This window comes from Melozone crissalis, unplaced genomic scaffold (genome assembly GCF_028551555.1).
Source record: "Melozone crissalis strain CALT ecotype California unplaced genomic scaffold, PUWL_Pcris_2 ptg000016l_1, whole genome shotgun sequence".
Taxonomy (NCBI): domain Eukaryota; kingdom Metazoa; phylum Chordata; class Aves; order Passeriformes; family Passerellidae; genus Melozone; species Melozone crissalis.
The window spans coordinates 4,146,723-4,173,607 of record NW_026535794.1 but is presented as its reverse complement, the minus strand read 5'-3'; the positions used below and the strand labels follow the sequence as shown (position 1 = coordinate 4,173,607).

Sequence of the window (26,885 nt, the reverse complement as noted above, 5' to 3'; positions counted from 1 at the left end):
GAGCTCCCACAGCCAGGTCATTTTGGATGTGATCTCATTTAAAACCAGCCAGAAAGCCCCAGATTATTCCAGGATTCTCAGTGTGTGTGTGTGAGCAATGCCTGAGGAATCAATTCAGTTTTTCCCACTATCAGAGGAAGAGGATGCAATGGGCTGGGGTGGCATTTCTAGAAATTGGAGTTGAGTCAGAGTCTGGCTGGAGCAGCCCAGGAGTAAATTACGTAGGTGCATTTCCTTCCACCTTTGTCTGGGGTACCCTGTGTTGTCCTTCAGCCACACTTTGCATCATCTCCAGTGCTTGGAGTGATTTTGGAGGGAGGAAACACGGTGAGAACAGTGCTGGAGCAGCCCAGGAGTATTGTGTTTGCTGGGAATGCCTCAATGATGGCAGAAATGATGAATCTGACTCCATGCTCTCAAAAGGCTAATTCATTATTTTATGATACTGGATTATATTAAAGAATGCTATACTAAACTATACTAAAGAATACAGAAAGGATACTTACTGAATGCTAAAAAGATAATAATGAAAACTTTCCAGAGTCCTGACACAGCTTGGCCCTGATTGGCCAAAGAGTGAAAACAACTCACAGAAGAATCCAATGGAACAATCACCTGTGGGTAAACAATCTCCAAACACATTCCACATGAGCACAACACAGGAGAAGCAAATGAGATAAGAATTGTTTTCCTTTTCTCTGAGGCTTTTCAGCTTCCCAGGAGAAAAACCCTGGGCAAAGGGATTTTTCAGGGAATGTGAATGCCACACAGGAGTAAATTAGGGTGGCACATTTCCTTCCACCTTTGTCTGGGGTCTTCAACCACACTTTGCATCATCTCCAGTGCTTAGAGTGGGTTTGGAGGCAGGAAACACAGTGAGAACAGCCCAGGAGTAAATTGGGGTGTCACATTTCCTTCCACCTTTATCTGGGGTCTCTGCATTGTCCTTCAGCTACACTTTGCATCATCTCCAGTGCTTTGGAATGGTTTTAGAGGCAGAAAACGTGGTGAGAACACTGCTGGAGCAGCCCAAGTGTAAATTACGTTGGTGCATTTCCTTCCATCTTTGTCTGGGGTCTCTGTGTTATCCTTTAGCCACACTTAGCATCATCTCCAGTGCTTTGGAGTGGGTTTGGAGGCAGGAAACAGTGAGAACAGTAGTGGAGCAGTCCAGGAGTAAATTATGATGTCACACTACCTTCCACCTTTGTCTGGGGTCTCTGCATTGTTCTTCAGCCCCACTTTGCATCATCTCCAGTGCTCTGGGGTGGGTTTGGGGGCAGGAAACACGGTGAGAACAGTGCTGGAGCACCCCAGGAGTAAATCAGGGTGGCACATTTCCTTCCACCTCTGTCTGGGGTCTCTGTTTTGTTCTTCAGCCACACTCTGCATCATCTTCAGTGCTCTGGGGTGAGTTTGGAGGCAGGAAACACGGTGAGAACAGTGCTGGAGCAGCCCAGGAGTAAATTACATTGGTGCATTTCCTTTTGCCTTTGTCTGGGGTCCCTGCATTGTCCTTCAAGCCACACTTTGCCTCATCTCCAGTGCTTTGGAGTGGTTTTGGAGGCAGAAAACATGGTGAGAGCAGTGCTGGAGCAGCCCAGGAGTAAATTACGTTGGTGCGTTTCCTTCCACCTTTGTTTGGGGGTCTCTGTGTTGTCCTTCAAACCTTTGCATCATCTCCAATGCTCTGGAGTGGTTTTGGAGGCAGGATACACAGTGAGAACAGCCTAGGAGTAAATTAGGGTGCCACATTTCCTTCCACCTTTATCTGGGGTCTCTGCATTGTCCTTCAGCCCCACTTTGCATCATCTCCAGTGCTTTGAGGTGGGTTTGGAGGCAGGAAATATGGTGAGAACACTGCAGCCACACCTTCCTGGAGAGAGGAACCAAACCCTCCTGGAGGGGCTCTGATCCCTTCCTCCAGGGGTCAGCCTGGATTTGACTCATCCAACTGGCAGCAGAGGAATGTCTGTCACACAGAACTGGCTCATCCATGGGGAATATGGATTTAACTCACCGTGGATGAAAAGAGAGGTTGTGGTTGCCAAATCAGGAGTGAAAACCTTCAAGTGCCCGGAGTTGTGTAACGCCTTTTATAACATAATGCTTGGACCGGAAAAAAGGGCCTAAAATAAATTTATAAACTATTGTGACTTTTGTGTGGTGCCAATGGATTTATGGCAGCAAAACCCACGGTGTAACATCTGTGGGTCTGCCATTTGCCCTTTTAGTATTTTTCCAGCACTCCATAGGAAGAGGCACTTTGCAATTACTGGAAATGACAAATGGCTGCTGTATCATTTCTTTATTTTTGGAAAGGAGGTAAATCTGGAGAGGTCCAGCCTATTTCTGAAATGCAGTCAGTCAGTCGAGAATTTGCATTAGAGGATCACGGAGGTGTGTTCCAATTCAAATTATTCCATGACTCTGTGGAATTATTTGCTCCTTGAAAAAATCATTTGTGTGCAGGTAGTACAAGGAACTTTTTTTACCCCTATTTACCCCTCAGATTACTTTACCAGGAGGTAAAATCTCTGTGGGCTCACCAATAACCTGTTTTTTGAATTCACCTTTTTTTTATAATAAAATAAGAGAATACCCCATCCTCAGTGAAAGCTTTTATCTCCCAGTTTAACAGTTGATATTAGTTTTCAGGAAGATAATTTATAATGTTACAATGGTTTGGACTGTTAAAAATCTGAGGTTTCTGACAGGAAATGGAAGACCACAAATATTCCACATCATTAAAAATTAAATGACCTAAGAGTTGAAAGCCCAAACCAAACAGAGAGTACTTTGTGGATGGTGAACAGAGCAGAAGGTTGGATTCATCTCCAGTGATGTGAATTGGTTGAGTGCCAAAACCTGGGAACCATTTTCTGTGCTTTATGTAGTGTCTTGTGGGTGCTGTGTATTTTTATTTAGGGGAATTTTATCTCCTTTTTTTAAAAAAATTACTGATTCTTGTTAATTTTGCTGACAGCAGTTTAGAGCTGCTGAACATAACGGTGAGTTCACACTGAGCTCCTTGGAAATTCCAGTGGGAATTTCACACTCCAAAATCTCTGGTGGATAACAGTAGGAACAAAGCAGCTCCATTTTTATTATAATTCTGATTTTGTAGCTGGCGATAAATATTTATTCATAATCTATGGACGAGCTTTGTGTTCAGGTGAGCCCAACTTAAAACCATCTTGTAGCTCAACCTGTGATTATAATAACTCTTTTTTTATATTTTTTATATATATGTTTTATATCTTTCCGAACAAAGATTTCACATTGTCACATCTAGTAAAATTCAGCAGGACAAATGCAAATTCATGTGTGAGGGAATCTATTTCTATCAGAAGTGACCACTTGTATTAGAAATTACCCTTTCAATGCCAAGTTTCTCATTCACCTGTTTTATATCTGTCAGTGTTCACAAATCTATCTGTCATCTATTCACCAGTCAATTTTTCATTTTGCAAATGTTCAAATCAAATCAGATGCAGGTCTTCACTGAAAAGGAAATTAGAGGAAATTAGGTGCATGAGCCTCTGTTACCTTTGTCAATCAGCTTTGCCAGCATGATAGAATTTATATGAAATTCTCATGACAAGACCTTTTTCCTGTAGAAGAATATTGCCTGGCATTGATTGTGATCACGTCCTTTGCATCTTTACAATTTCTTTTAATAATTCTGATTTTATAATTGTTTCCCAAAGCAGTGACAAGCTGCACCACATAGAATGGCCTTTTTTACCCTTTTGCAAACAGCAATAGAATCTATTTTTTTATTTTCTACTCTGCAGATTTTACTCACTATTTCAAGAAGATCAGATATGTCTGCCTATTCTACATCCAGTAGAAAAGCTGTTGTAATCTGGCAATGAAAATGGATTTTACCACCACCTTAAAGCCACTGATGTGTAATTTTTAAGCCTCTTTGTTTATTTGACCTCTTGTGAGTGTTGGTGTAAAGAGGAAATGGTGGAATCACATCCATTATTGTGCCAAGGAGCTCCCTCTCTGCGAGTTCACTTTTCTCTGTAAATCCATTTTCCTACAATGCTTGGAGGCCAGAGAGGAATGTTCAAATATTTAGAGAAAGTTCTGTATAGTATGTTTAGAATGAAACATATTTTCTTCCTGTCCCATTTTCCTGCCATGATGGATGACTTCCCCCTTCCCTAAGTGTTCCAACCAATTGGTTTTACACCTACAATAAATTTTCCTGGAACAGCAGCCCTGTGCTGAAATGGAAATTGCAATAAATGTCCTGGCTGTTTTGAGAAACACAAGTTCTCCTCAAGGAGGGGAACCTCCACCTGCAAAAATACCCTACTTAAGCAGAAAACACCCAGCATTAATCTTGGATGTCAGTGCTTTCCTCAGCTTGATGGGAATTCTCAGCCTTGAGAATTCCGAGCACTTTGCATCCCAGGCTTGGTTCTTCCTGGAATGGGTGTAGGACCAACATCTTTTAGACTTTCCAGAGAGAATTAACACTGCAAAAACTGGTGCCAGGTGAGCTACATGTGAATTGTACCATGGGTGGCTGGATTTTCATTTATAAATGGAAACTCTAGTGCTGCATTGTCAGAATCGCAAAATCACGGAATCACAGAATCACAAAATCAGAGAATCACAAATTCAGAGAATCACAGAATCACAGAATCGCAAAATCAGAGAATCACAAAGTCAGAGAATCACAAAATCACAGAATCACAGAATCATAGAATCAGAGAATCACAAAATCACAGAATCACAAAATCACAGAATAACAAAATCACAGAATCACAAAATCACAGAATCGCAAAATCACAGAATCTCAGAATCAGAGAATCGCAGAATCACAGAATCACAGAATAGCAAAATCACAGAATCACAGAATCACAAAATCACAAAATCACAGAATCACAGAATCACAGAATGGTTTTGTTGGAAAGGACCTTAAAGATCTTCCTACCTTAAAGACCATCCGCTTCCCACTAGACCAGCTTGCTGCAAGCCCTGTCCAACCTGGCCTTGGAAGGTGTTAAAAAACTCTTGCAAAATTAGATAGAAATTGATTGACTGGGAAGAAGCACTAGAAAATAAGAAAGAATAGTTTGCAATCTCGGGCAAAACAAAAATCTGGCTTTTGGTTATGCCTGAGTGACATGACTTGGCTGAAAAGTATTTCATTGCTGAATTTGTTGTCATTAAGACCCTTTCCTTGAGCAGGAGAGAGGAAAGTAGTAGCAAGCAGTTAGGGGAAGGGAATCTCAGCTGAAATTCATGTCAGGAAACACCAAGAGGAGACCTGACTGTGTTGTAAAATATACCACAATAAACTCTATTCAATTCTGTATCCCATAAAAATACAGTAATGCTCTGTGGGGGCTCAGGGCTGCTGGGCATCCCATTTATTTTTACCTGAAATTCCTAGAATGTTGGTGATTCATTTCCATTCTGTCTGGCCTGAATCAGGGCCACCCACGTTTCATTGCCTCTGTCCTTTAACTTATTTATAGCTAAAAAAGAGAAGTGTTTCTGTTCTTATAGTATTAAATACTATCTGTGAGAAAGCTGCCAAAATGCCTTTAAACTGGGCAAATCCTGAGTGTGATATGTCTGTGTTCTGGTTTTATTATTTCATTCTCTGAAAAGGAAATTAAGCTCATGGAAAGTATGTGACATGACAGCAGTTGTTGCTGTAATATCATGCCTACAAAGAATGTTGCTGAGGAAACTATTCCATTCTATTTTTGAAAGGTTTGTCAGTGCAATTCCTTTTTTTCCAAAGCAAAAGCCAGTGATACAGTATTGCTTTTTGGGAAAAAAAAAAAGAGAAAAAAGATCAATTTTTGCCAGTTTTAGAAATGGTTATTTAAAAGTTTTCCTTGATCCTGTATTCATTTTGGTGTGATTTCAACAGGAAGAATAAAACTCATTTCGTTTCCAAAAATCAAATGTTTTATTTAAGCTCTGGCTTCCCAGCCAAATTTAAATACTTAGTCCTTTTAGAAGTTATTCATAAGAATTTTAAGCTATTAATTGTGTAATATACAATTAAATCACAAGAGGAGTCGAACAATTGATCCCTTTTAATGGATTAAAAATATTCCCTGGTAAAGGAGCCAGCCTAAGACCTATTCCCACTTTCATTATTTGCATATCTCAAGTAGTTTAAAGACTAATTTGAATCTTACCCTGATCCCTGTCAGGGATTTAAATTTCATTTTATGATCTGATCTGTCATATCACACAGATGAAATGAGATTGATGCTGGAACAGGACTGAAATCCCAAATCAAACACAGGGTATTGCTCTTTGCTGGCTGCTTTTCCTGATAAACTCCTGGAGCACAGCTTTCTTCCACTGAAAAAGGCTTTTCTCTAAGACCATTTATTTGTTAGACCATATATTTATTTTTTATAGAAAATAAAAAATATATATATATATATATGGAATGGTGTGTGTATATATATATATATAGAGAGAGAGAGAGAGAGAGAGAGAGATTTATATATATATATATATATATGCACACACACATGTAAAAGTTATATCCTTGTGTGAGAATGCTCCCTATTTCTTATTGTTTATTCAAACACCTTTTCTCATTTAAAATGAACATTTTGTCATTAATTTCTTGATTAATTTTCGTGTAGGAGGTCTCCAACATCCACTGGCTGTAAAGAAGACCAGATGAAAGAAGCCCTAGAATTGGGTAAGTTATGTCAAGTTTCAGTTTGGCTTTTGCCATCTTTTGTATTGTTCAGAGCAACTGTGGCCAAATAAATACATAGGAGTGGCTTCTTTTGTAACTCTTAATTGATTTAGAGCAATTTAATTTGCTATAAACTTCTAAATAGACAAAGAAATCATTAAGAAATGATCAGACAAAGGCTGGCTCGTGATTTTTTATCTGCCCATTTTGGCTAAAACTATTTTTCTTTCTATAAACACAATAAATATTAATTTTCATGTTGATGAGCCCCCAGCACTGAGTATGCTGGGGAAAACAATTCTTTCCATCCAACTCTTTATTTTTTTTGGTTTTTTCTTTCAGTTGATGTTGAGGATGAAGAGACAACTGGAGAAGTCAATAAGACCCCAGATCTTTCAACACTCTATATGCTTCAAATAGTATCAAAGGCAATTGATATTCCTCTTGCAAAAGTAAGAGTAATTATGGTAAATTGTAACAGATTTTTGAGGTTGTTGTTTGAGTTTCCTTAGGCAAAGCTGCAGTGGGTTGCTCTGTGTTGTACTTTTTAAGATGTGCTGTATTCCTGAGTATATTCCTTGTCCAGGTGACAGAATAATTTAGGGATGCCTAAATTCCGAAAAATACCATCATGCAATCAGCCCACTAGAAGCACAGATAGTAGGTTTAATTAATTAAGCTTGTATTATTTCTTTAATGCCCCATGTCAGTTGTTCATGTGCTTAATCTGCAGTCCTTTCACTGACAGTGGTTTATTATTCCCCTCTCACTGTTTCTGCCTTGCTTATCTCCCCTATTTTGAGCAGAGATGAAATTATTAAATACTTTAACTTTTCATTCAGACAGAGGAAAAAAAAAAAACAGACCAAAAAACGAGGGTGACTTCCAATTTAATTTCTAGATCAATGAGCTTGGAGTAACTCTAGCAGCCCTGAGTATTTTTTTTTAATTCCTGAGCTCTGCTTTAGCATGAATGCCATTTATTCATTGTGGCTATTGCTGGCCCTGGTCTACAGTTTTTCAGGGCCAAGCTCTGGATTTGTGCCACCTGAAATACAGAAATCAATTATTTAATTAACATTTATCTTGTACAGGGTCCTTTTCTCCCTCATGTCACCATTGGTTGCTCTTCCAGCTGTTGAATTTCAGGCAGTGTACTGGGATGCTTTCATGGGAAACTGTGCCCCAGACATTAGACATAAATATTTTCCAGTGCTGAGCAGCTCCCAGCATTATGAGTGGAAGGAATATGGCAGGAAAAGGAAAATACTGCTCCTTTTCATTGGGGCGTTGCTATTTACAGTATGGATAAACCAGGAGAGGATGGTTGAACAGTTAGTCATTACCCTTCCACACTCCTCCTTTCTTTTCTACAAATTACAGTGTTTTGGGCTTGTTTTTAAAATGAGAATTTTTTTTTTTCTTTCTTTTATAGGAATTAAAAAATCTTCTGTTTGGCTCCAGTCTTTGTTGCTTCAGTGAAGAATGGAAAATCCAGAGTTTTACATTTAGCAATATCCCACAGCTAAAATACGGCATTGTGCAGAAAAAGGTACTGTAAATTCCTTCCTAACAGTGATCTTGGATTTTTACACTGACTTTACAAAGGCTGTGTGTTTCAGCAGTGAAAAAAATTAGTTTTCTAAAGACTTTTCTCTTTATTTAAACTCTGGTTACCAGTGGATGCTGTCGCCTTGTCAAGTCATGATGGGAGACTTGAGATGGATGGAGGAAAAAGTGAAAAAGCTGCAGAAAGTGTGCAAATGTTTGTGTGTGTGTGATGGGGAATTATTCACAGGGAGGAGGAGGAACCACTGCAGCTGAAAGCTAGTGGTGGTAAAAGAATAAAAAATCAATGGTGGAGTGTAAGAGAAAAAGGATATGTGGGGCCAAACAAATTAAAGATGCAGCTTGATCTGGCTCAAAATGAGATGTGGCAAGAGTTACCTGGAAAATCACATGGAGATTTTTATTTCCTGAAGATACTGGGGTCAGGTGATGAGGTTCATTCCTGAAGTAAAAGGAACAAACACCTTGCAGGCACCCTGGGACACTGGCACTGCTGGTGGGCTCCCCTCTCCTGCAGCCACAGGATCCCTGCAAGGAGGTTTTCATCAATTCCCTGGCAGCAGCATCCAGCAGGGGGACACATCTGGAATGTCCAGCAGGTCCCCATGGTGACCACAGCTGGTAAAACCACCCAGCCCTGACTTGGGCCAGCCTGGCCAGCATGTGCCCAGTTGTGCTTGTTTTGCATCACAGAACATTAACAAGAAAGACTCCTCTCCCTAAGTGAACATAAGAAAGACTATTTTAGAGGTGGTAAACTGACTGAAAAATTTAAGTTTTGTCTCTTTGCATAGTCAGTAAGAAGAAGTTGTAGGTGGAGAAGAAGTGTCCTAAAAGTTTTGTTCTGATTCTTATTACTCTTTCTTTTAGTTATTGTTCATAAATTTTTCTTTATACTCTTTTAAGTTTTGAGCCTGCTTTGCCTTTCTGCTAATCCTACTTCACAGCAGGATATAAGTACATTCTAGCACATTCTAGTGAGTGCTTGGCCAGCACTGAACCCACCACACTCATTGGTGCATCGGCCAGGAAATCTCAAATTGGTGAACCAAAACCACTACACCAATCCAGAGAGATTTTTGGTGCTCTCTGATCCAGTGACTCCTCTGAGCTCTCCCTTTCAGCCCTGCCTGAGCACCAGGCTCCCAGACAGTGCGTCACTCCTCTCTGCTCTGTGTTCCTCATTAGGCTTAGCCCGGGGACCACCCTTGTGCCACAGGGTCGTGGAGCTGCCCCAAAATCTATCCTAGATGAGATGGTCATGGTTGAGATGGAGATAATACAACACAGCACTCCATTTTCAGAAGGCTTCAAACCCTTTTTATTATTGCATGTGTGCTCCTTATACATTCTCAAAAAACTCGTAAGTTAACACTTTACTCATTGGTCAGAAGAGACAAACAAAGTGCTGAATGCAGGTTTCTCTTATTTATCCTTCTCTCTTTCCTGGTTTCCATGTCAATGACTTTGGCAGGAAACTCTTTCAGTGGTAAACATGGATCCTCCCATCCAACTTCTCTCTGGCTCACAAAAGCTGCTGCAAAACCTCCTCCACAAAAATCCATCAGATCCCTTGGAGGAACGGATCCTCCCCAGCTTTGTGATGCCTTTGTGCCAACCCTGGGGCTCTGCACTGCTCCTGGCGTGTCCACACAAGGTCTCTCCCCTCAGGAGCAGGGATCTGAGGGATTCAGTAAACACTTATAGGCTCCTCTTTCCAAAACACTCATTAAAGCCTCTGTGATGAGTCAGAAAATCTTTATCTGGCCTGAGAGAATTAGGCCATTGTCACATTCACATTTTCTGAAAAATCCCTTTGCCCAGGATTTTTCTCCTGGGAAGCTGAAAAGCCTCAGAGAAAAAGGAAAACAATTCTTATCTCATTTGCTTCTCCTGTGTTGTGCTCACATGTGGAATGTGTTTGGAGATTGTTTACCCACAGGTGATTGTTCCATTGGATTCTTCTGTGAGTTGTTTTCACTCTTTGGCCAGTCAGGGCCAAGCTGTGTCAAGACTCTGGAAAGAGTCACAAGTTTTCATTATTATCTTTTTAGCATTCAGTAAGTATCCTTTCTGTATTCTTTAGAATAGTATGGTATTCTTTAATATAATATAGTATCATAAAGTAATAAATCAGCCTTCTGAGAACATGGAGTCAGATTCATCATTCCTTCCTTTGTCTGGGGGGAACACAAACACAATAAACCATGTTACAGAAATGAGAGGAAGATAGGCTTTGAGGCAAGGACAATGGCTAATAAACATGTCATTAAGATGTTTAATTAACTTACCTCATCTAGTTAAACATTTCATTAGGCTGGTGATCTCAGAAGAAAGCTGCTTTATCTCACAAAGCCTAGTGGAAAAAGAAGATATTAAATTTTCATTTAAGCTCCAAAAGGAGCCATGGCTGTGGTGGTCACTGGCCCACAGTAAATGTTACTTCGGCGTTTCCAGCCTGCAGAAAGGATCTCATCACTTCCAGCCATTAAATTCCCCACCATGAATTCCAGTGCAGGAACGGTGTTTTGCTTAGATTGTGCCAGTTTCAGCTCATTAATATATTTCCTCCTCACTTCAAAATTCAATTCAGCTGAACAACTGTTCACTTCTTTCTTATGTTAAGCTTTTGTGGTGCTTTAAGAAGATATTTGGAATGAATCCTGTAATTTCTTTTTTGACTGGGAGGTTCTCCCTGATAGACTGACACAAGCCTTGCTGTTTTCCTTGATATATTTCAGATTATTCACTCATCAGTTATTTAAATAAACCTAGAGAGGCAGAGTATGTATCATACAAATGAGATATGAGAAGGTGTCAATATTTAAACTATTCTAATTTCCATACTGCATTTACATGCAGGTCCCCTTCTCTGGGTGCTGCACTTGGGACAATCAGAAAATTAAACTGATCTTTTAATCAGATTGCTGTTTGTAAACAGCAGGGCCGGCTGCCCTTTCCCTTCTTCCCCCTTTCTCCCTTTCTTCTGCAGGGTTTGAGAGGAGTTTGATGGGTGGCATTGTGGTGTCTGTGATGTCAGCCTTGTGTCCTGCATGTGGCCCAAAACCAGCTATAAATCCATAAAATTTAAAGTTAATATGGCATTTCTTGGTATTGTGATTTATTTCCTCTGAAACTGATAATTTAAAAGATTCGAACTTTCTTGGTTTCTTTCTCTTCCCCAGTGAGAGGGAGAGAGGGAGGATCTGAGGTGCAGAGGGCTTTACTGAACCCTGAATTTTTTGTGTGGTGATGCAGGTGGGAACTTGAGGTTGCTGAGGGGAGGTACAAGAACAAGGCTTGTTTTAAATCCTTGGAAAACACTCAGATTTGATTCCTCTCTGAAAATCAAACTGCAGCTCAGTGGGGATCAGGAGGCTTTTATTTCATATATCCCTGATTTCAATAAAACCCCACATTTCTTTTGCCATTATAGATGTCTTGGTCTTCTAAGGAAAAATAGTCAGGAACCACAAAAACACTTAAAAACCCTGATTTTTCTTGTTTTGCACAAAACCCCAGAGCCACAGAGAGCACTGTAAAGTTATGGCTGGAGAGAGAGGGATGAAAGGATGGCTTTGGGCTGGGTGGGAGCTCCCAGGGGTGTTTTCCCCAGCATCCAGCAATATTTTTGCTTATGGAATGTCCCATTTTCCCCCAGGGTGGCCCATGTGGGGTTCTGGCTGCTGTCCAAGCCTGTGTCCTGCAGCAGCTGATCTTTGCAGACACCAACAGGAACAAAGATACCCGGTAAGGCACTGAAACTTCAGGAATTTTGCTTACAGAAGTAAAAAAAAAATTACATATATTTTTATATATATATATATACACACATATATGTATATAAAATGTATATATATACAATCTATTATATATAATAATATATAATATATAATATATAATATAATAATACTTTTATACATATATATAATAATAATTTTTTATTATTAATTTTATTTCTCTGCTGCAGCCACCCAGGAGCCTTTTGAGTTTGAACTTACTGAACTTATTTTTGTTTCAGAGAGAGAGAGAGAGAGAGAAAGAAAGCAGCTTCTGATTTAGTTGTGTTTGCTTCCCGTGGAACTGTAGGAATGTACAAGTTGGTGTCTTATTTGTGTAATTGCTTGTGATTAACCCAAGAACCTCTACAAAAACCAAACAGCTTGAATTGAGGCCAATGAAAATTATTTAGCCTCGAGGTCCTCATGGAAAATGGATTTCAAACAAAAAAGTAATCAAGGTTTGAAAGACCATGGAGTTCATCCAGTGTTCGACACTAAGAATCTCAGCAGGGTTGAAAAATTAAAGTTATAATGATTTTTTTTTTCCTGTAACTGCTTTTGATTATTCCTGTTTAAACTCCTTAATGGAATTTGAATTTATATTCTGCGTATTTTCTACTTGCTTGAAAGGAATTTTGTTAGGTGTTGCTGCTGACAAGGAAATTGCTTGGACTGCTGTAATAATGATGTGCTTGTCACGTTGCTAAAGGGAAATGAGTTACTGAATTAAATTCTGGAAAATAATGCCTCAAAAATGACTTTGTTACCAGTTTTCATGTATTTGCCTCTTATTTTCAATAAGACTTTCAGTCCTTTACAAAAGACAAATTCTACAAAGCCTCCCTGTGCCTTAAAGGAACAAAATGTTTAAGAGGGAAAATTATTTTACTGGTATATGCTGCCACCACCTTCTTTTATTTGTTACCTTCATTAGCCTGACTCCAATTTAGTCTGAAGAGAAGCTTTCATGCTGAGATCCTTCATTACCTTACAATATAAAAATGTTCCTCTGGTATTACTTTTTGGCCTTAAATACCCATTTTTCTGCTTGGAACTGTGTAGGAAAATGCTGTGGTCTGTGTTGCTATTCCTTAGTGCTGTCTGGCTTACCCTTAATGTAAATTCATTATTTGGGCTGTTTTTCATCAATTTTTGAAAGAAACAGGTACCTGTAGAGCATCATTATTTGTTTTCAGCATCCAGGATGGGAAGTGACAAAAATTATCCTGCAAAACTTCAAGATTCTAATTCAGATTTTTCAAGGTTCTTGTTTACATAAAAGAAAAACCTCAGAAACTTTCTTGCAGGAAACTCAGCGCGTACTTAGGTTTTATGACCAGGAATCTCCACAGAAGAATTATTTCTGGCTGTGAAAAGCAAGAATTTCTTTCAGCTCTGAGGACAGCCTTTGATCAGCTGCTCCTTGGTCCCTTTGTGTGTCAGGTCATCCTTAGTGAAAACAGAGATGATAATTTCCCTCTTGCAGCATGGTTCAGAGATCATACATGAAATAAAATTATGTGGCACCCAAATAAGTGGATGGAAGCCGAGTTCTTTAAACTGTGTGTTCCAACTCGTGCCTTCTCCAACAAATTCTGTTTATTTGGCAGAATTTGCCTCTCCTGCTTTCCCCCTCTTATTATCCACATGGTTTTAAAATTTTTTAGTTTTTATTTACGAGATAAACATACTTTTCTTACGCTGTTTTTGCCATGGGCAGAAACTTTCAGCAGGCAGAAGGAAAGGGAAGCCTCAGAGCTTCAAATGAGAGGATAAATATTCCTTTCTAACTCTAACCTGGATTTTCAAATTATCAACCACTTCACAGGAAGTGTTTGATTTTAGGCTTCTTCAACATCCAAGAAATAATTATCATGTCTCCTTCTTCCTCTGCTGCCTCTCTGAGACACAGAAATTACTTGTGATTCCCATGAATTTCTGGGTGTCTGTATTAGAACACAGGCAGAGATAAGAGAAAGTTGTGATTAGAATTATTTTTTTGCACTTGAAAACTCTCACCAATTATTTCCCATATCTCACATCCTTCAGAGAGGGAAACATTCTCTAAATTAACATTATTTTCAGGGCAGACATTGAACTTGAAAGTCTGTTTAATTCTTTTGACGTTTGGTGTTTCTTGTTTAGTCTTTTGAATTATTAGATCTTTTACTCAAACAGTGGGAACAGGTTTTGTCCTCATCTCCCATGCTGGTAACACTCTAAAACTGATAAAATCTGAATTTCAAAGCCTGCCATTCTTGGAGCCACTGGAGAAAACTCCAGTTATGTTCTTCCCAAGCGCATGGGATTTTTGGCCACTTCTTCAGTCTCATGGATATTGGGTTTATTCTCAAATCTGCCACTTTGGGACTTTCAGCCTCCTGATCCTAAAATGTTTTAGGTCCTGATTTTGGGGCACACCTTATTTAAAAAAAAAAAAGTAAGTAGGATTTATTGCAGATTGTACTTTGGAGAAAGTTTAGTAGTGGTTAAAAACATAGTGGTATACATCTCTTTAAAAGGATTAAGGAATAAAATCTTCAGAAAAAAATTAAGTATGAATGCCTTTAGAAACTAAAAATCATATTTAAAACATAAAACAATCCTGTTGGAGAATATTGAAAGCTTTATTACAGATTTAAAGATGAAGTAGCTTCTCTTGTCCATTATTTGCCAATATATTTTTGTTCCTTGAAGCATTTATCTGCTTTTTTGTCCAAGCAATTAAAAATATGTTCTGTGGAAGAGGAACTCTTTCTTTTAAAAGATCAGGGTGTGATAACAGATCTGTGCTTAACCAGTTCCTGTTGTTGATCATACCTTATTTACTCTTCTCCTGATTTTCATCCATTGCTTTTAATGACAAAACCAGTTTTATTTTAATTATTCCTTATAAATCAGACACCACCTTAAGTAATGATCTCCTGGAAGTGAAGACTGTGAATTTCATCACTTAAATTCACCTGTGTGACAGGAGCAGTGTCACAGAACACAGAGACGTGGCAAGTTTACAATTATTTATAACCCTCATTAGGAGCAACCTGAACTCATAGAAATCCCCCAAAAAGTAGCACAGAGCTGTTAACACTTGAATTTGTTGAATTAATGTTCTTAACTCTCCATAAATGCCTGTTTTCCTTCTGACTTGAGAAGAAACCCACCCAGTGTGCCCAGTTTGTTCTGCAGCAATCTAAAGAGAATTTTTCTCCTTAGAGCTCCCTTCACTGGGTCTGATGATCTTCAAGGTCCAAAGCACCTTCTTAAATGCCTGAAATGAGGTTCCTCCTCAGATAATGGTTCCAAAAAGCCCATGGTGACATCAGTGGCCTCTCCCCGTGCAGGTGCTGAGCAGTCTCAGCACAGGGTGTGCCGTGGGTGCTCTCGTGGTCTCTCATTCCCAGGGAAAAGTGGGGTTCAGCTCCACCTTTACCCCTGGAATATCTCCTCAGTGACAATACCAGCTGCCTCTCCAGCTCACAGCATTTTTGGCCATCCAGGTTGTCTCCTTCTCAGCTGTATAAGAACTGAAGTACCTAAATAATGATTTTCTGACCAGAGCCTTGTTATTAATCATTATAAAACTCTCTCTAAAGATGCTTTTGTTCTTTTAAGGTCAAACCTGCCCTGAATCTGTTTTCCCTCACATTTTGCTGCTTTCTCTCTCCTTTATTTCCTGAATGCAGTTGTCTCCAGCCCTCAGAAGCTCACAGGACCAAGTGCCTCTCCCTGGCTCTCGCTGACATTCTGTGGCGTGCGGGAGGCCACGAGAAAGCCCTGGTGGCACTGTGAGTAGAAAAAGCCTTTTCAGTCACTGTACACTGCCCTTGTATCTCTATCTGTCCCAAATCTACATAATTTACAATAGAAATGTGTCACTGTCATATTTTCTGAAAAATCCCTTTGCCAGGATTTCTTCTCCTGGGAAGCTGAGAAGACTCAGAGAAAAATGAAAACAATAATTGTCTGATTTGCTTCTCCTGTGTTTTGCTGCTTTGGAATGTGGTTGGAGATTGTTCATCCAGCAGGTGGTTGTTTGATTGGCTTCATGTGAATTGTTTTAACTTAATGACCAATCACTGTCCAGCTGTGTCAGGACTCGAAGCAGTCACGAGATTTTATTATCATTCTTGGTAACCTTCTGTCTGTATCCTTCCTGTATTCTTTAGTATAGTTAGTATAGCATTCTTTTATATAATATAATATCATAAAATAATAAATTATCTTTCTGAGAACATGGAGTCAGATTCTCAATTCCTCCTTCATCCAGGGGACCCCAAAAATGCCACAGAAATTCTTTGTAAGCTGCATTTATGCCACCTAAAGCAGCCTAAGGAGCAATGCAGAATGTAATTTCTGCTGCCCCAGTAGGTGGGACAGGATAGACAAAACACTTTGAAGTTGCTGTGAAAGATCCTGGATTTTTATTTAATTGATGGATTGCATTTAATTGATTGTAGGGATCCTCCGAAATCATCTTATTAAGAGTTATTTTTCCAGATGCAGCATTGTGCTCCTGTATCGCAGGATATTCCATTATGGCAGGAATTCAGCTACTTTTGCTTGATTTATGCAATGCAATGAGGCTGCTTATGCACAAAACATCCAACTTTTATATCCCAAGCTTTGGCTGCTCTGGAACCTAAAGGACATTTTTAAGTGAGTCAGGTTTTGTGGCATAATTAATTTCCTTTATTAGATCAACTAAAATGATTGTATTTGCAGGGACCTCTGTGGCAGGAAGGAATGATGAATCTGACTCCATGTTCTCAGAAGGCTATACTAAACTATACTAAAGAATACAGAAAGGATACTTACAGAAGGCTAAGAAGATAATAATGAAAACTCCTGACTCTTTCCAGAGTCCTGACACAGCTTGGCCCTGATTGGCCAAAGAGTAAAAACAACTCACAGCAGAATCCAATGGAACAATCACCTGTGGGTAAACAATCTCCAAACACATTCTACATGAGCACAACACAGGAGAAGCAAATGAGATTAGAATTGTTTTCCTTTTTCTCTGAGGCTTCTCAGCTTCCCAGGAGAAAAATCCTGGGCAAAGGGATTGTTCATAAAATGTGAATGTGACATAAAATAGCTACAAAATAACAGAGAGGCTTTGGGACACAGAAATCCTTCATAAACCTGAAATAGAAGCAGCAAATTCAAAGACATTTCAAATGATATTTCACATATTTTACATCTTAAGCCTGCTTCCTCTGTGATATTTTACATATGTTCTTCTGCTTGTTTGAATGTCATTACTCTAAAAATATCTTTCAAAAAATATTTTTCAAATAAAAACTGTCACTAACATCTTAAACTTGTATTTATTCTCTTTCTGTATGGAGAAACTTGTAATTCATGTTTGACTGAGAGAGCACAGCACAGATAAAGTGTTTGTTTCACTGGTAGAAGTTTGCTTTGCAATATAAACTTATTTGCAAAAATAATAATAATGCAAATCTTTGGCACATCATTCAGCTCATATAACATACTGATTTCTCTTGAATGCCATTTTCTTCCTTTTAACATGAGTTTTTTCTGAATATCCCTTTTCAGGCCATCAGGAAGACAGCAGTTCACTCCCACAGGGAAATACAAGGCAGATGGAATCCTGGAAACTGTAAGGCTCTGTGTGACCCCCATGCTCCAGATCCTCTTTCTTGCTTTCCTTGTTTCAGTTCACTGAATCTGATTTCTGTTGCTCTCCTAACGTTTTAAAATCAGATTAGTTATGATCCAAAATCCAATAAGAGCTGAAATCCCACAGCCTGCCTGGCTCTGAGTTGTCTCAGTGGCTGTGAGCAGTTGGGCTCTCTGAAATCCTTTTTTTTTATATATATATTTACCTTCTAAACCTAAAAACTCTGCCTGCTTTTAATGACACACAGTAAAAATGAACCCGGGCTCCTCCAATTGACCATGAGCATGAAAAGGCTCTATTTTCTTCTTGTCTTACACAGAATTCTTTGCCTTTTTCCCCCCCTCCAGAAGCTCCAAATGGCAGAACACTTTCCAGTTATGCCTTGTTTCCATCTGAGGCTCTCTGATGGCTTTGCAAGCAGTGCTGCCTTCAGCCAGGCTTTAGTGGTTGCAGGAAATGTTTTTGGCCTCCTAAATGAGGGAATGGATGTCTCAAAAAATCTGGGGATGGAAAAACAGGCAAAGAATATTGAAGTGAGGGCCTGGATCTGCTGGATTTCGTGTTAAATAGGAATACTCATATATTGTTTGAGTGTGGTAAATGCCTCACCACATAGGTACAAACCCCTGAGCATGGGGATTTCATCTTAAATAGGAATTGAACATAGATTTCATGTCAAATAGGAATATTCATATTCTCTGAGTGTGGTAAATGCCTCGCCACATAGGTACAAACCCCTGAGCCTCTTGCCCATCCTGTGATTTCTAAAGCTGCAGAATTCCTCTGTCCTAGGGGTTGTTTTTCATTGCATAGACAATGCTTACAACGGAATCAAAATGTCTGTTCAAGAAACTTAAAAATCATCAATTGAAATGGAGAAACTTCAATATGTGTTGAAATTTGAAATTGAAAAATTCAGAATATATCAGGTTTTGAGGTGTAATTCTATGCCAAATGACAACAGTAAGAGGTAAATTTCATTAGATCTTTATTTCTTTGTGTTAGTTCAGATCTTTCCAGGCAGTTTGAAAGTTTTGGCTACTTCATTTCAGCTTTCAGGTTATAAAAATTAGCTGCTGTTTTTTAAGTCATCTTTTTTCCTTGTTGTATTTCTTCCCAGCTAATACTTCACAGTGCCACAAGATATGAGGACCTGATTGTACTTCTACAGCAGAATATTCACCAGGTACTGTGTTTAATTATATATTAATTAATCAAATTATGGTTCAGCTGCCAGCCTTTGTGTCTTAGTTTCACACTCTGAACATTGTTTCTACCACTCTATGGACATGTTTTCCATTTTAACAAACACGGCAACAAATTCAGCTTTAGCATAAATCACAGCAATTCCTTCAGTTCCATTTGCATTTCTGGAGAATTGGACAAATAATTTTATACACAACAAACAAAATAGCACCAAAATCCTAGAGAAACAAACAAACAAAAAAAAACCCCAGCTAAATAAGACCTTTTCTTTTTCAGTTTGAAATTGGTCCCTATGGCTGCATCCTCCTGACTGTGTCTGTCATCTTATCAAGATCCATCAACCTGTGAGTGCCTCTCTAGCCTTGTTTTACAAACTGCAAATGCAGGGAAAATGAGAAAAATCCATGGTGTGCTTCAATCTTTGGCCTTTTTAATCTGTCCTGGTGTTTGCTCTGATAAATATGGGGGAGTTGTGCAGATTTGCTCACCTAATCTTGGGTTTTCTTGTTGTATACACACACTTGTGTGTGTATAATTATAATTATATAATATATATAATTTTATTGTAATATAATATGTTAATATGTATAATTGTATGTATAATGCATAATTATATATCTACATATGGATATATCTATTATATATTATATATATAGATATATAATATATAATTATATATATCTCTATATATAGTATATATTAGACATATCTATATGTAGATGTATATGTGTATATATGTATATAAATAAATATAAAAATTATATATATATATATATATATATATATAGTAGTGGTCACTCCACCACATCTGCTCCATCTGAACATTAGGTGTCATGTCTGACGTTGTTTTTTGTTCTCTCTATCTTGACAGTTGAAGCAAGTCTTGTTTAAAAGGTTATTTATTTCACACACTTGAGGTATCTTAGGTAGGGGGAATAACCTGTCATGACTTCCCAGTCTCTCTGTCACTGATAATGAAAGGGAAAATCCAGAATAAAATGGGCGAGGCAGCTCATTTTTAGGTAGCTGTAAGGAATGTATGACAAATCTGTTTATTGCTGTCATGAATATTGTGACTCTAACTCACGGGAAGTCACCATAACCTCTTTAAAAACTCCCTGAGGCTTGCCCAGGCACTGTGGCATTTAATTTTTATCTACAGTAGCATTTAACTGGGTTTTTAAACAGACTGAAGGTGTTTCTGTGGTGCGGTGAGTGTCAGTGGGTCAGAATATAACATCAAATTTTCACTGCTGTGAAAAGCCCCAGCAGCAGGGGGAAGCTGCTCCCTGCCAGTTTACAATAAACAATTGACAGCTGCACTTGAAAGCAGCACGAGGCTGGTTTATGGAAGTTTTATTTCTTACAGGAGGCTGATTTATGGAAGCTTTTATTTCTTACAGCTCTGCATTGTCTCGACAAAAAAACAGCAACTTAGTCCAAATTTGAGATCCACAATCAGTTGCTCACCTGCTGGGATCCCAGCAAGGGTTTGCAGATTGAGTTTTTTTGGTTTTATTGTAATTTCTTCCTTTCTTTTGCTTATAGTAACACTACAGCCCTTGGCTCGACTCCACTTTTGTGCTCTAACACAAATTATTTGATAATTTCAGGGCACATGCCATTTATTCTCATTTTTGTGAGCTGGTTACAACAGAGAGGTTCAGATGAGTAAAGTCACTTGGACAAGTAATGATCTCTAGGTTCATAATTGCTGCTGCCTGCACTGCTTTGATTGCTATAAAGTGATAAATATTCTTTAATCATTTGAGCAAGGATATATTCTCCCTCATCACCTCCCAGTTCCTACCAGATGGATTATGACAAGGCCAATCAATCATCTGTGGTTTTATTTGGGGGAGCTGTGTCTAAAGTAAACATGACAATTCCTTTTGGTGCCTGTTTGCATTTTAAACCATCTAAACATTTTTACAGATCTGATCCAGAGTGTCAGAGCAGTTCATGAAGTGCAGTTCTGTTTTGAGGAATTGCCATGATTTTTTCACAAAACTTCATTTTAAAGTACTGTTTCTCCTCTAGCTTGTACTGTGTAAGACGCCGCATTAGTGCCTTTTTTTTTTACAATAAATGGGAATTTTTCTGGTTTTAACACATTGGAAAGTGGGTTTAGACCTTTGCAGTTTAGACTTTTGCACAATTTTTTTTAAATGCAAACTGAATTTTGTTGATGTAATCTTCAGCAATCGATTTAGCTGCCTGTGTCACCTTGCTCGTCTCAGGATATTAAAAAATATCAAGACAAATAACTCAGTGCTGATATCCTCAGGAAATATGTACCATTCAGAGAGTGTTACCAGCATGGTAAGCAATTATTTACATAACTGGCATAGTTCTGGATGAACAGCTGAAGACAAACAAGAGTTGGTTTAGATAATGGGATTTTCAGCCAGTAATAGATCTCCCTGGGATTGTTCTGCCCCAGCTTTTGGGTTTTTGTTTTTTGTTTTGTTTTTTTCTTTTTTTACAGAAAAATCAGCAGATTTTTACATCAGGAAACTCCATGGAAGTTTCAGTTGTCTGGAATTTTGTGTGCATATTGCACTGAAAATAAAAAAGATTATTTAATTTTAGTTGAGGAGTTGACAGCAGTTAGATTGTTCCTATTTTGAGTGTAATTATCTATCTTAATGAACCTTATTACCCAGAGAGGTTGTGGATTCCCCATCCCTGGAAGTGTCCAAGGCCAGGTTGGAGCATCCTGGGACAGTGGAAGGTGTCCCTGCCATGGCAGGGGTGGCACTAGATGGGCTTTAAGGTCCCTCCCAGCCCAAACCATTCCAGGATTCTATGATTTATTTACTTTCTGTGTAAATATTTGCATTTAGGCCTTTAAACTCAAAAAAAAGAGAAAAACCCCCATGATTAATTTGACTTATTTTCAATATCTGTCTTAGGATGACACAAATAATCTCCTGAAGTGCTTGGTTATCTCCCCTATAAAGTGATAAAATCTAAATAACCAACTCATAAAGAAATTTTTCACTGTAAATATCAAGTCATGGAATGAAATCTGCTTTTTAGTGACAGGTCAGTGCAAAATGGGAGATTAAATGTTAAGAATGCAGAGCATTATACATGACAAAAACACTCTTACAACTGTACTCACCTAGTCATGGGCTTTAAATAGGCTGTTATAAAAAAAAGGAGAGAAATTCTGGCACTACCACTAGAAATTTAATTATCTGAACATATCAGTTCAATTTTCTGTGATAGACAAGAGATAAATCATGTGTTGAGAGTTGAGAGCAGAATAAAAACACTTAAATGGCTTCATATAAATACATGATCTTCCATATTTTATCTTGCTTGTAGTCCTGTCTCCCCAGGCCAGTAAAGTCACATTAGTACTGGAATAAAGTGGAAGATAAAAACAACAAAAACAAAGTTTCCTTTTAATTTAAACAGATAAAAAAAAATCTTTTTTTTTTTTCACCAACAAAAAGGAATAACTTGGAAGTAATAAAAATTCAGGCACTCATGAAAAGGATGAATACATCATCCCTCAAAGTCCAAAATCTTGGGTGCTCTCAGGGAAGCACTCAGGCTTTGATGTTAAAACAAGCATAATTCTAATTTTTTCCACAGCATAGACAACTTTCAGTACTGGGAGATGAGGAGGCCAAGAGATTTAAGTACATTTAGAGCAATTAATCGAAGGTGCAAGCTCCAGCATCCCTAAACCCCCTGGCCTTGATGTTACCCCCATGTCCCCCCATTTTTGTGTTGTTTCCTGCTGCTTTTGCTGTTTTTTTGGTCCAGCTCCATAATTTTTGCATTGTTACAGATCTTCCCCTGCAAATGGAAATTCCAGCTCTCGGCCAGGTCTGCTGGGCAGTTCTTCTGAGATCCCTGGCAAATCTGAAGCATTTTTATTTCAGGGGGGACGCATGCCAGGAAATGCAGGAGTTTGTGCTGCTTTGTAGATTTTGGGTAATGAGTTTTTCGTGCTCCAGGCACTAATGATCATCACTGCCTGAGCTGATAACAAATGGCCAGAGAGGAGTGAGAATTCCTGAGGAAGTTGCTGAGAACGCGTTGTTGCTTCTGGTACAGGAAGGAATTCTGGTTCCTAACAATTGTTACCTGTTTTTTTTATATTTTAATTTTGTTTTTTTTTTTTTTTAAACAACCAGCAAAAAAATGCTAAAAAAAAGCCATATTATAGCAGCTCAAGGGATTAATCTTTCTGAGTGTGCAAGATGTGTGCTGGGATCTTCACGTTGATGAGAGCTACAGGATATTTTCCTTGCGTGGCAGAGAGAATGAGCTCAAAATTAGGGCTGCAAGCCCCCACTGAGCCTCATCACTGAGTGCAGGAAATTTGTGGATTCCCCATCCCTGGAAATGTCCAAGGGCAGGCTGGAACACCCTGGGATTGTGGAAGGTGTCCCTGCCATGGCAGGGGTGGCACTGGATGGGCTTTAAGGTCCCTCCCGGCCCAAAACATTCCAGGATTCAATGATTTATTTATTTTCTATGTAAATATGAATATTCAGAAGTGGTTTTAGTGACAACTCAAGTGATCCCCACAGTCTGACTGTGTGGGTTTTTGAGCACAAAATGGCTAACTATCTTTTGCTATAAGGTCTTTTAAGGCTAAACTATCTAATTAAGAAATGACACTTAGATTATTTTCTTTTTTAACTCAATAAATCATCCCTCATAGCCTGCAAAGTGGACTTTTCTGTCCAATTACAAAACATTGCTGAAACCTATGAAGAAGAAGGTAAAGAAGAACAATTTGCCTCTGCCTTAAAAATTCTATCTTGCTTCATATTTATTTCTATATTCTAAAACCCCAAAATTTTAAGTTTTCCACTCTGTGATATCACACACTTCTAACTAACTACACACCCTTAATCCTAGTGCTGTTATCCATTTTGGACGCCTTCTCCACAGCCTCAGGTCAATGCAGTGTTCTCTTGTGGGTCTGTGTCTTTAAGCACAGAAAGTTTGAAATTCTCAGCACCCAGGATTCCACCATGACTGAATTTCCACCCAGCTTTCCCTGCTGGGTGCTGCCTCATCCTCTCCCAGCCCTTGGTCCCTTCCTTGCTGTGCTCCCTCATGCAAAGCCATTCCTGCAGTGGGATGAGGCTCCTTTGGATGCTCCCACTGGATCCTCAGCTTTCATTAAATTCCAGCTCCTCACCAACCCCGTTCTGTGATTTTTCCTTGTCGCGGACAACTTTCATGAAAAATCTTTTCCTTAGGATTTTTCCTTCTGAGAAGCTGAGAGGCCTCAGGAACAAAATGTAAACATTGATTATCTGCTGCTGTGGAATGCAACAGGTGCATCTGTGATTGGCCCATGTTGGATGTTTGTAATTAATGGCCAATCACAGCCCAGCTGGCTCGGACAGAGAGCCCGAGCCACAAACCTTTGTTATAATTTTTTTCTTATTTTATTCTTAGCTAGCTTTTTGATGAAACTTTTTCTTCTATTCTTTTAGTATAGTTTTAATGTAATATATATCATAAAATAATAAATTAAGCTTTTTGAAACATGGAGTCAGATCCTCATCTCTTCCCTCATCCAAGAACTCCTGTGAACAGCCTCACATTTCCTAATCACTGCAATAACTTGTTTTTATTGTTAAGACAATACAAAGCAACACCCTCCATTTTCAGAAGGCTTCAAACTGGTCTTATTCTAGCATGCATGCTTTTTATACATTCTTACCAAACTCATAAGTTTATACTTTATTCTTTGATCATGAAAGACAAAGTGCTCAATGGAATAGGCAGTTGCAGGTTTCTCTTATTTATCCTTCTTTCTTTCTTGGTTTCTGTGTCAGCAACCTTGGTAGAAAATTCTTTCAGAGGTTTACATGGATCCTCTTATCCAGCTTGTCTCTGGCTCACTGAAGTCACTCTAAAACTGTGACCGTGTTCACAGGGGTTCTTGGATGAGGGAAGAGATGAGGATCTGACTCCATGTTTCAGAAGGCTGATTTATTATTTTATTATATATATTGTATTAAAACTATACTAAAAGAATAGAAGAAAGGATTTCATCAGAAGGCTGGCTAAGAATAGAATAGAATAGAATAGAATAGAATAGAATAGAATAGAATAGAATAGAATAGAATAGAATAGCAAAGAATGATAACAAAGGTTTGTGGCTCAGCTCTCTGTCCGAGCCAGCTGGGCTGTGATTGGCCATTAATTAGAAACATCCAGGGCCAATCAAAAATCCACCTGTTGCATTCCACAGCAGCAGATAACCATTGTTTACATTTTGTTCTTGAAGCTTCTCAGCTTCTCAAGAGGAGAAATCTTAAAAAAAAGATTTTTCATAAAAGATGTCTGTGATATAAAACCTCTTCCACAAGAACTTGCTGCATAAAATCATCATTGCTAGAACCCAGGAGAGCAAAGAACACGTGGAACACGAAAATTCCTCAGGTGGGAAACCAATGTATTGCCATTTTCAGGCAATGGTGACAATGCAGAGAGCCTGATCTGAAACACAGGCTCATTGTGCTGCTCACAAATCAAAATTCCTCTGTTTGCATCACTTTTGTGACCTGGGGATATTTTATCAGTTACTGGTAGCAGTCATGTGTCACTCTCCAGTCAGGATTTGCCACTGGGTGTCTTTCCCCTGTTTTCTCTGAGGTGTTGCTGTGAGAATAAGTAAAACAATGGCTTTAGCTGTGGGAGAAATAAAAAAGGAGACTGATTTTGCAAGTCAGGAGGAGGCTGTGGACTTCATTAAGGTTGGCTGCTCATAAACCTTGGAAAATACATGTCAACATCTTCCTTGCTGTGATCCCACAGCTCTATTAACTGCATTTCTGTAGCCCTTACTGCTCCAGAAAAGGGTGTTCAGACCTGTTTCAAAGTTATCTGTGCTGTTCCCATTTTGCTATTTTGGAATTTTGGTTGTTTGGAGGTGCATTTCTTTATTTAATTTATTTATTTCAAAAGCCAGTTGTTATTAAATCAAATCACATTATGGCTCCTTATCAGTGTAGAATTTCTCACACCTAATAATTCTGTCCTTGGTTATTACCAATTCACCTCTTTCTCTGAAATCTGTTAATGAACAGTTTTTCACTTGAGGGAATCAAATTATTAAAATTATGTTATTCTGTGCACTTACTCTTCATTCCTGTGGTACTATTTTACCTAACTGGAGAAGTTAAATCTCCTTAATTTGCCTTTCTAATCCATCTTTGAAATTAGAACATGCAGAAGCACCAAATCATGTTAAACGCTGCCCATTATTATGCCCTTTACCATGGTGAAATATATCTATTTATCATCTTGTGTTTTCTTCTGAAATCATTTATCTATTGCAAGCAATCCTTCCTATTCTGGTCCATTGGCAAACTATTTTTACTTTTTTCTTTTTTTGTAATTTTAACAGTTCTCTCTGCCTTTACTCATCAAGAGAAGTTTTATTCTACAAGTTTTTTATTCTATTTTATTTCTATCCTATTTATTATTTTTAGTAGCAGGAAATGATCATTACTGCAGTAATCATTTTTTTTCCTATATCCTTTCTGTATCATTTACTGTAAAATAACCCCAATTCTGACACATTACTGGACTTTAAATCTCTCAGTCGTGCAGAATTTGAAAAGGAAAGTGATGCTCTGCTGGCTCATGAGCCGTGGGTGGAACAAAGGGTCCCCCACCCTCAATCCACTTTCCTTTGCTGACACCTTTTCCTGTGCCAGAGCCAATCTCTAATTTGGAGTTCCCCTGAAATTCACCTTCTCTCCTGATGCTGAAGAAAGGGGGGTTTTTTTGTGAAATATCCTTTTGGCTGGGCCAGGGGGAGAATTCCAATTCCAGCTTCTCATGGAGGTTCCCGTCACGTGGGGCACTCTCAGCTCTTGGTGGAAGTGGATTTTCCCGTGAGCCAAATTTCTGGGAAAACCTTTTTAAAGGTAAACTTGAGAGTGCCTGGGAGAGCAGCAGCAGGGGGAGGTTGTGTCTGGGAGCACTTTGC

At 38.7% G+C, this 26,885-nt stretch overlaps 1 protein-coding gene across 4 annotated transcripts in view; it reads left to right on the top strand.

The window, feature by feature from the left end:
* Positions 1 to 26,885, top strand: part of MINDY4 (MINDY lysine 48 deubiquitinase 4) — a 77,765-nt gene that overhangs the window by 16,341 nt on the left and 34,539 nt on the right. For 3 of the 4 annotated variants that reach the window (XM_054273670.1, XM_054273671.1, XM_054273668.1), the window contains exons 6-13: positions 6,642 to 6,700; positions 7,043 to 7,167; positions 8,136 to 8,252; positions 11,931 to 12,019; positions 15,735 to 15,836; positions 17,611 to 17,674; positions 18,816 to 18,881; positions 19,178 to 19,245. In XM_054273670.1, coding sequence (XP_054129645.1) covers positions 6,642 to 6,700; positions 7,043 to 7,167; positions 8,136 to 8,252; positions 11,931 to 12,019; positions 15,735 to 15,836; positions 17,611 to 17,674; positions 18,816 to 18,881; positions 19,178 to 19,245 — 690 coding nt within the window. The remainder of the gene's footprint in view (positions 1 to 6,641; positions 6,701 to 7,042; positions 7,168 to 8,135; positions 8,253 to 11,930; positions 12,020 to 15,734; positions 15,837 to 17,610; positions 17,675 to 18,815; positions 18,882 to 19,177; positions 19,246 to 26,885) is intronic. The other variant, XM_054273669.1, reaches the window with a different exon arrangement.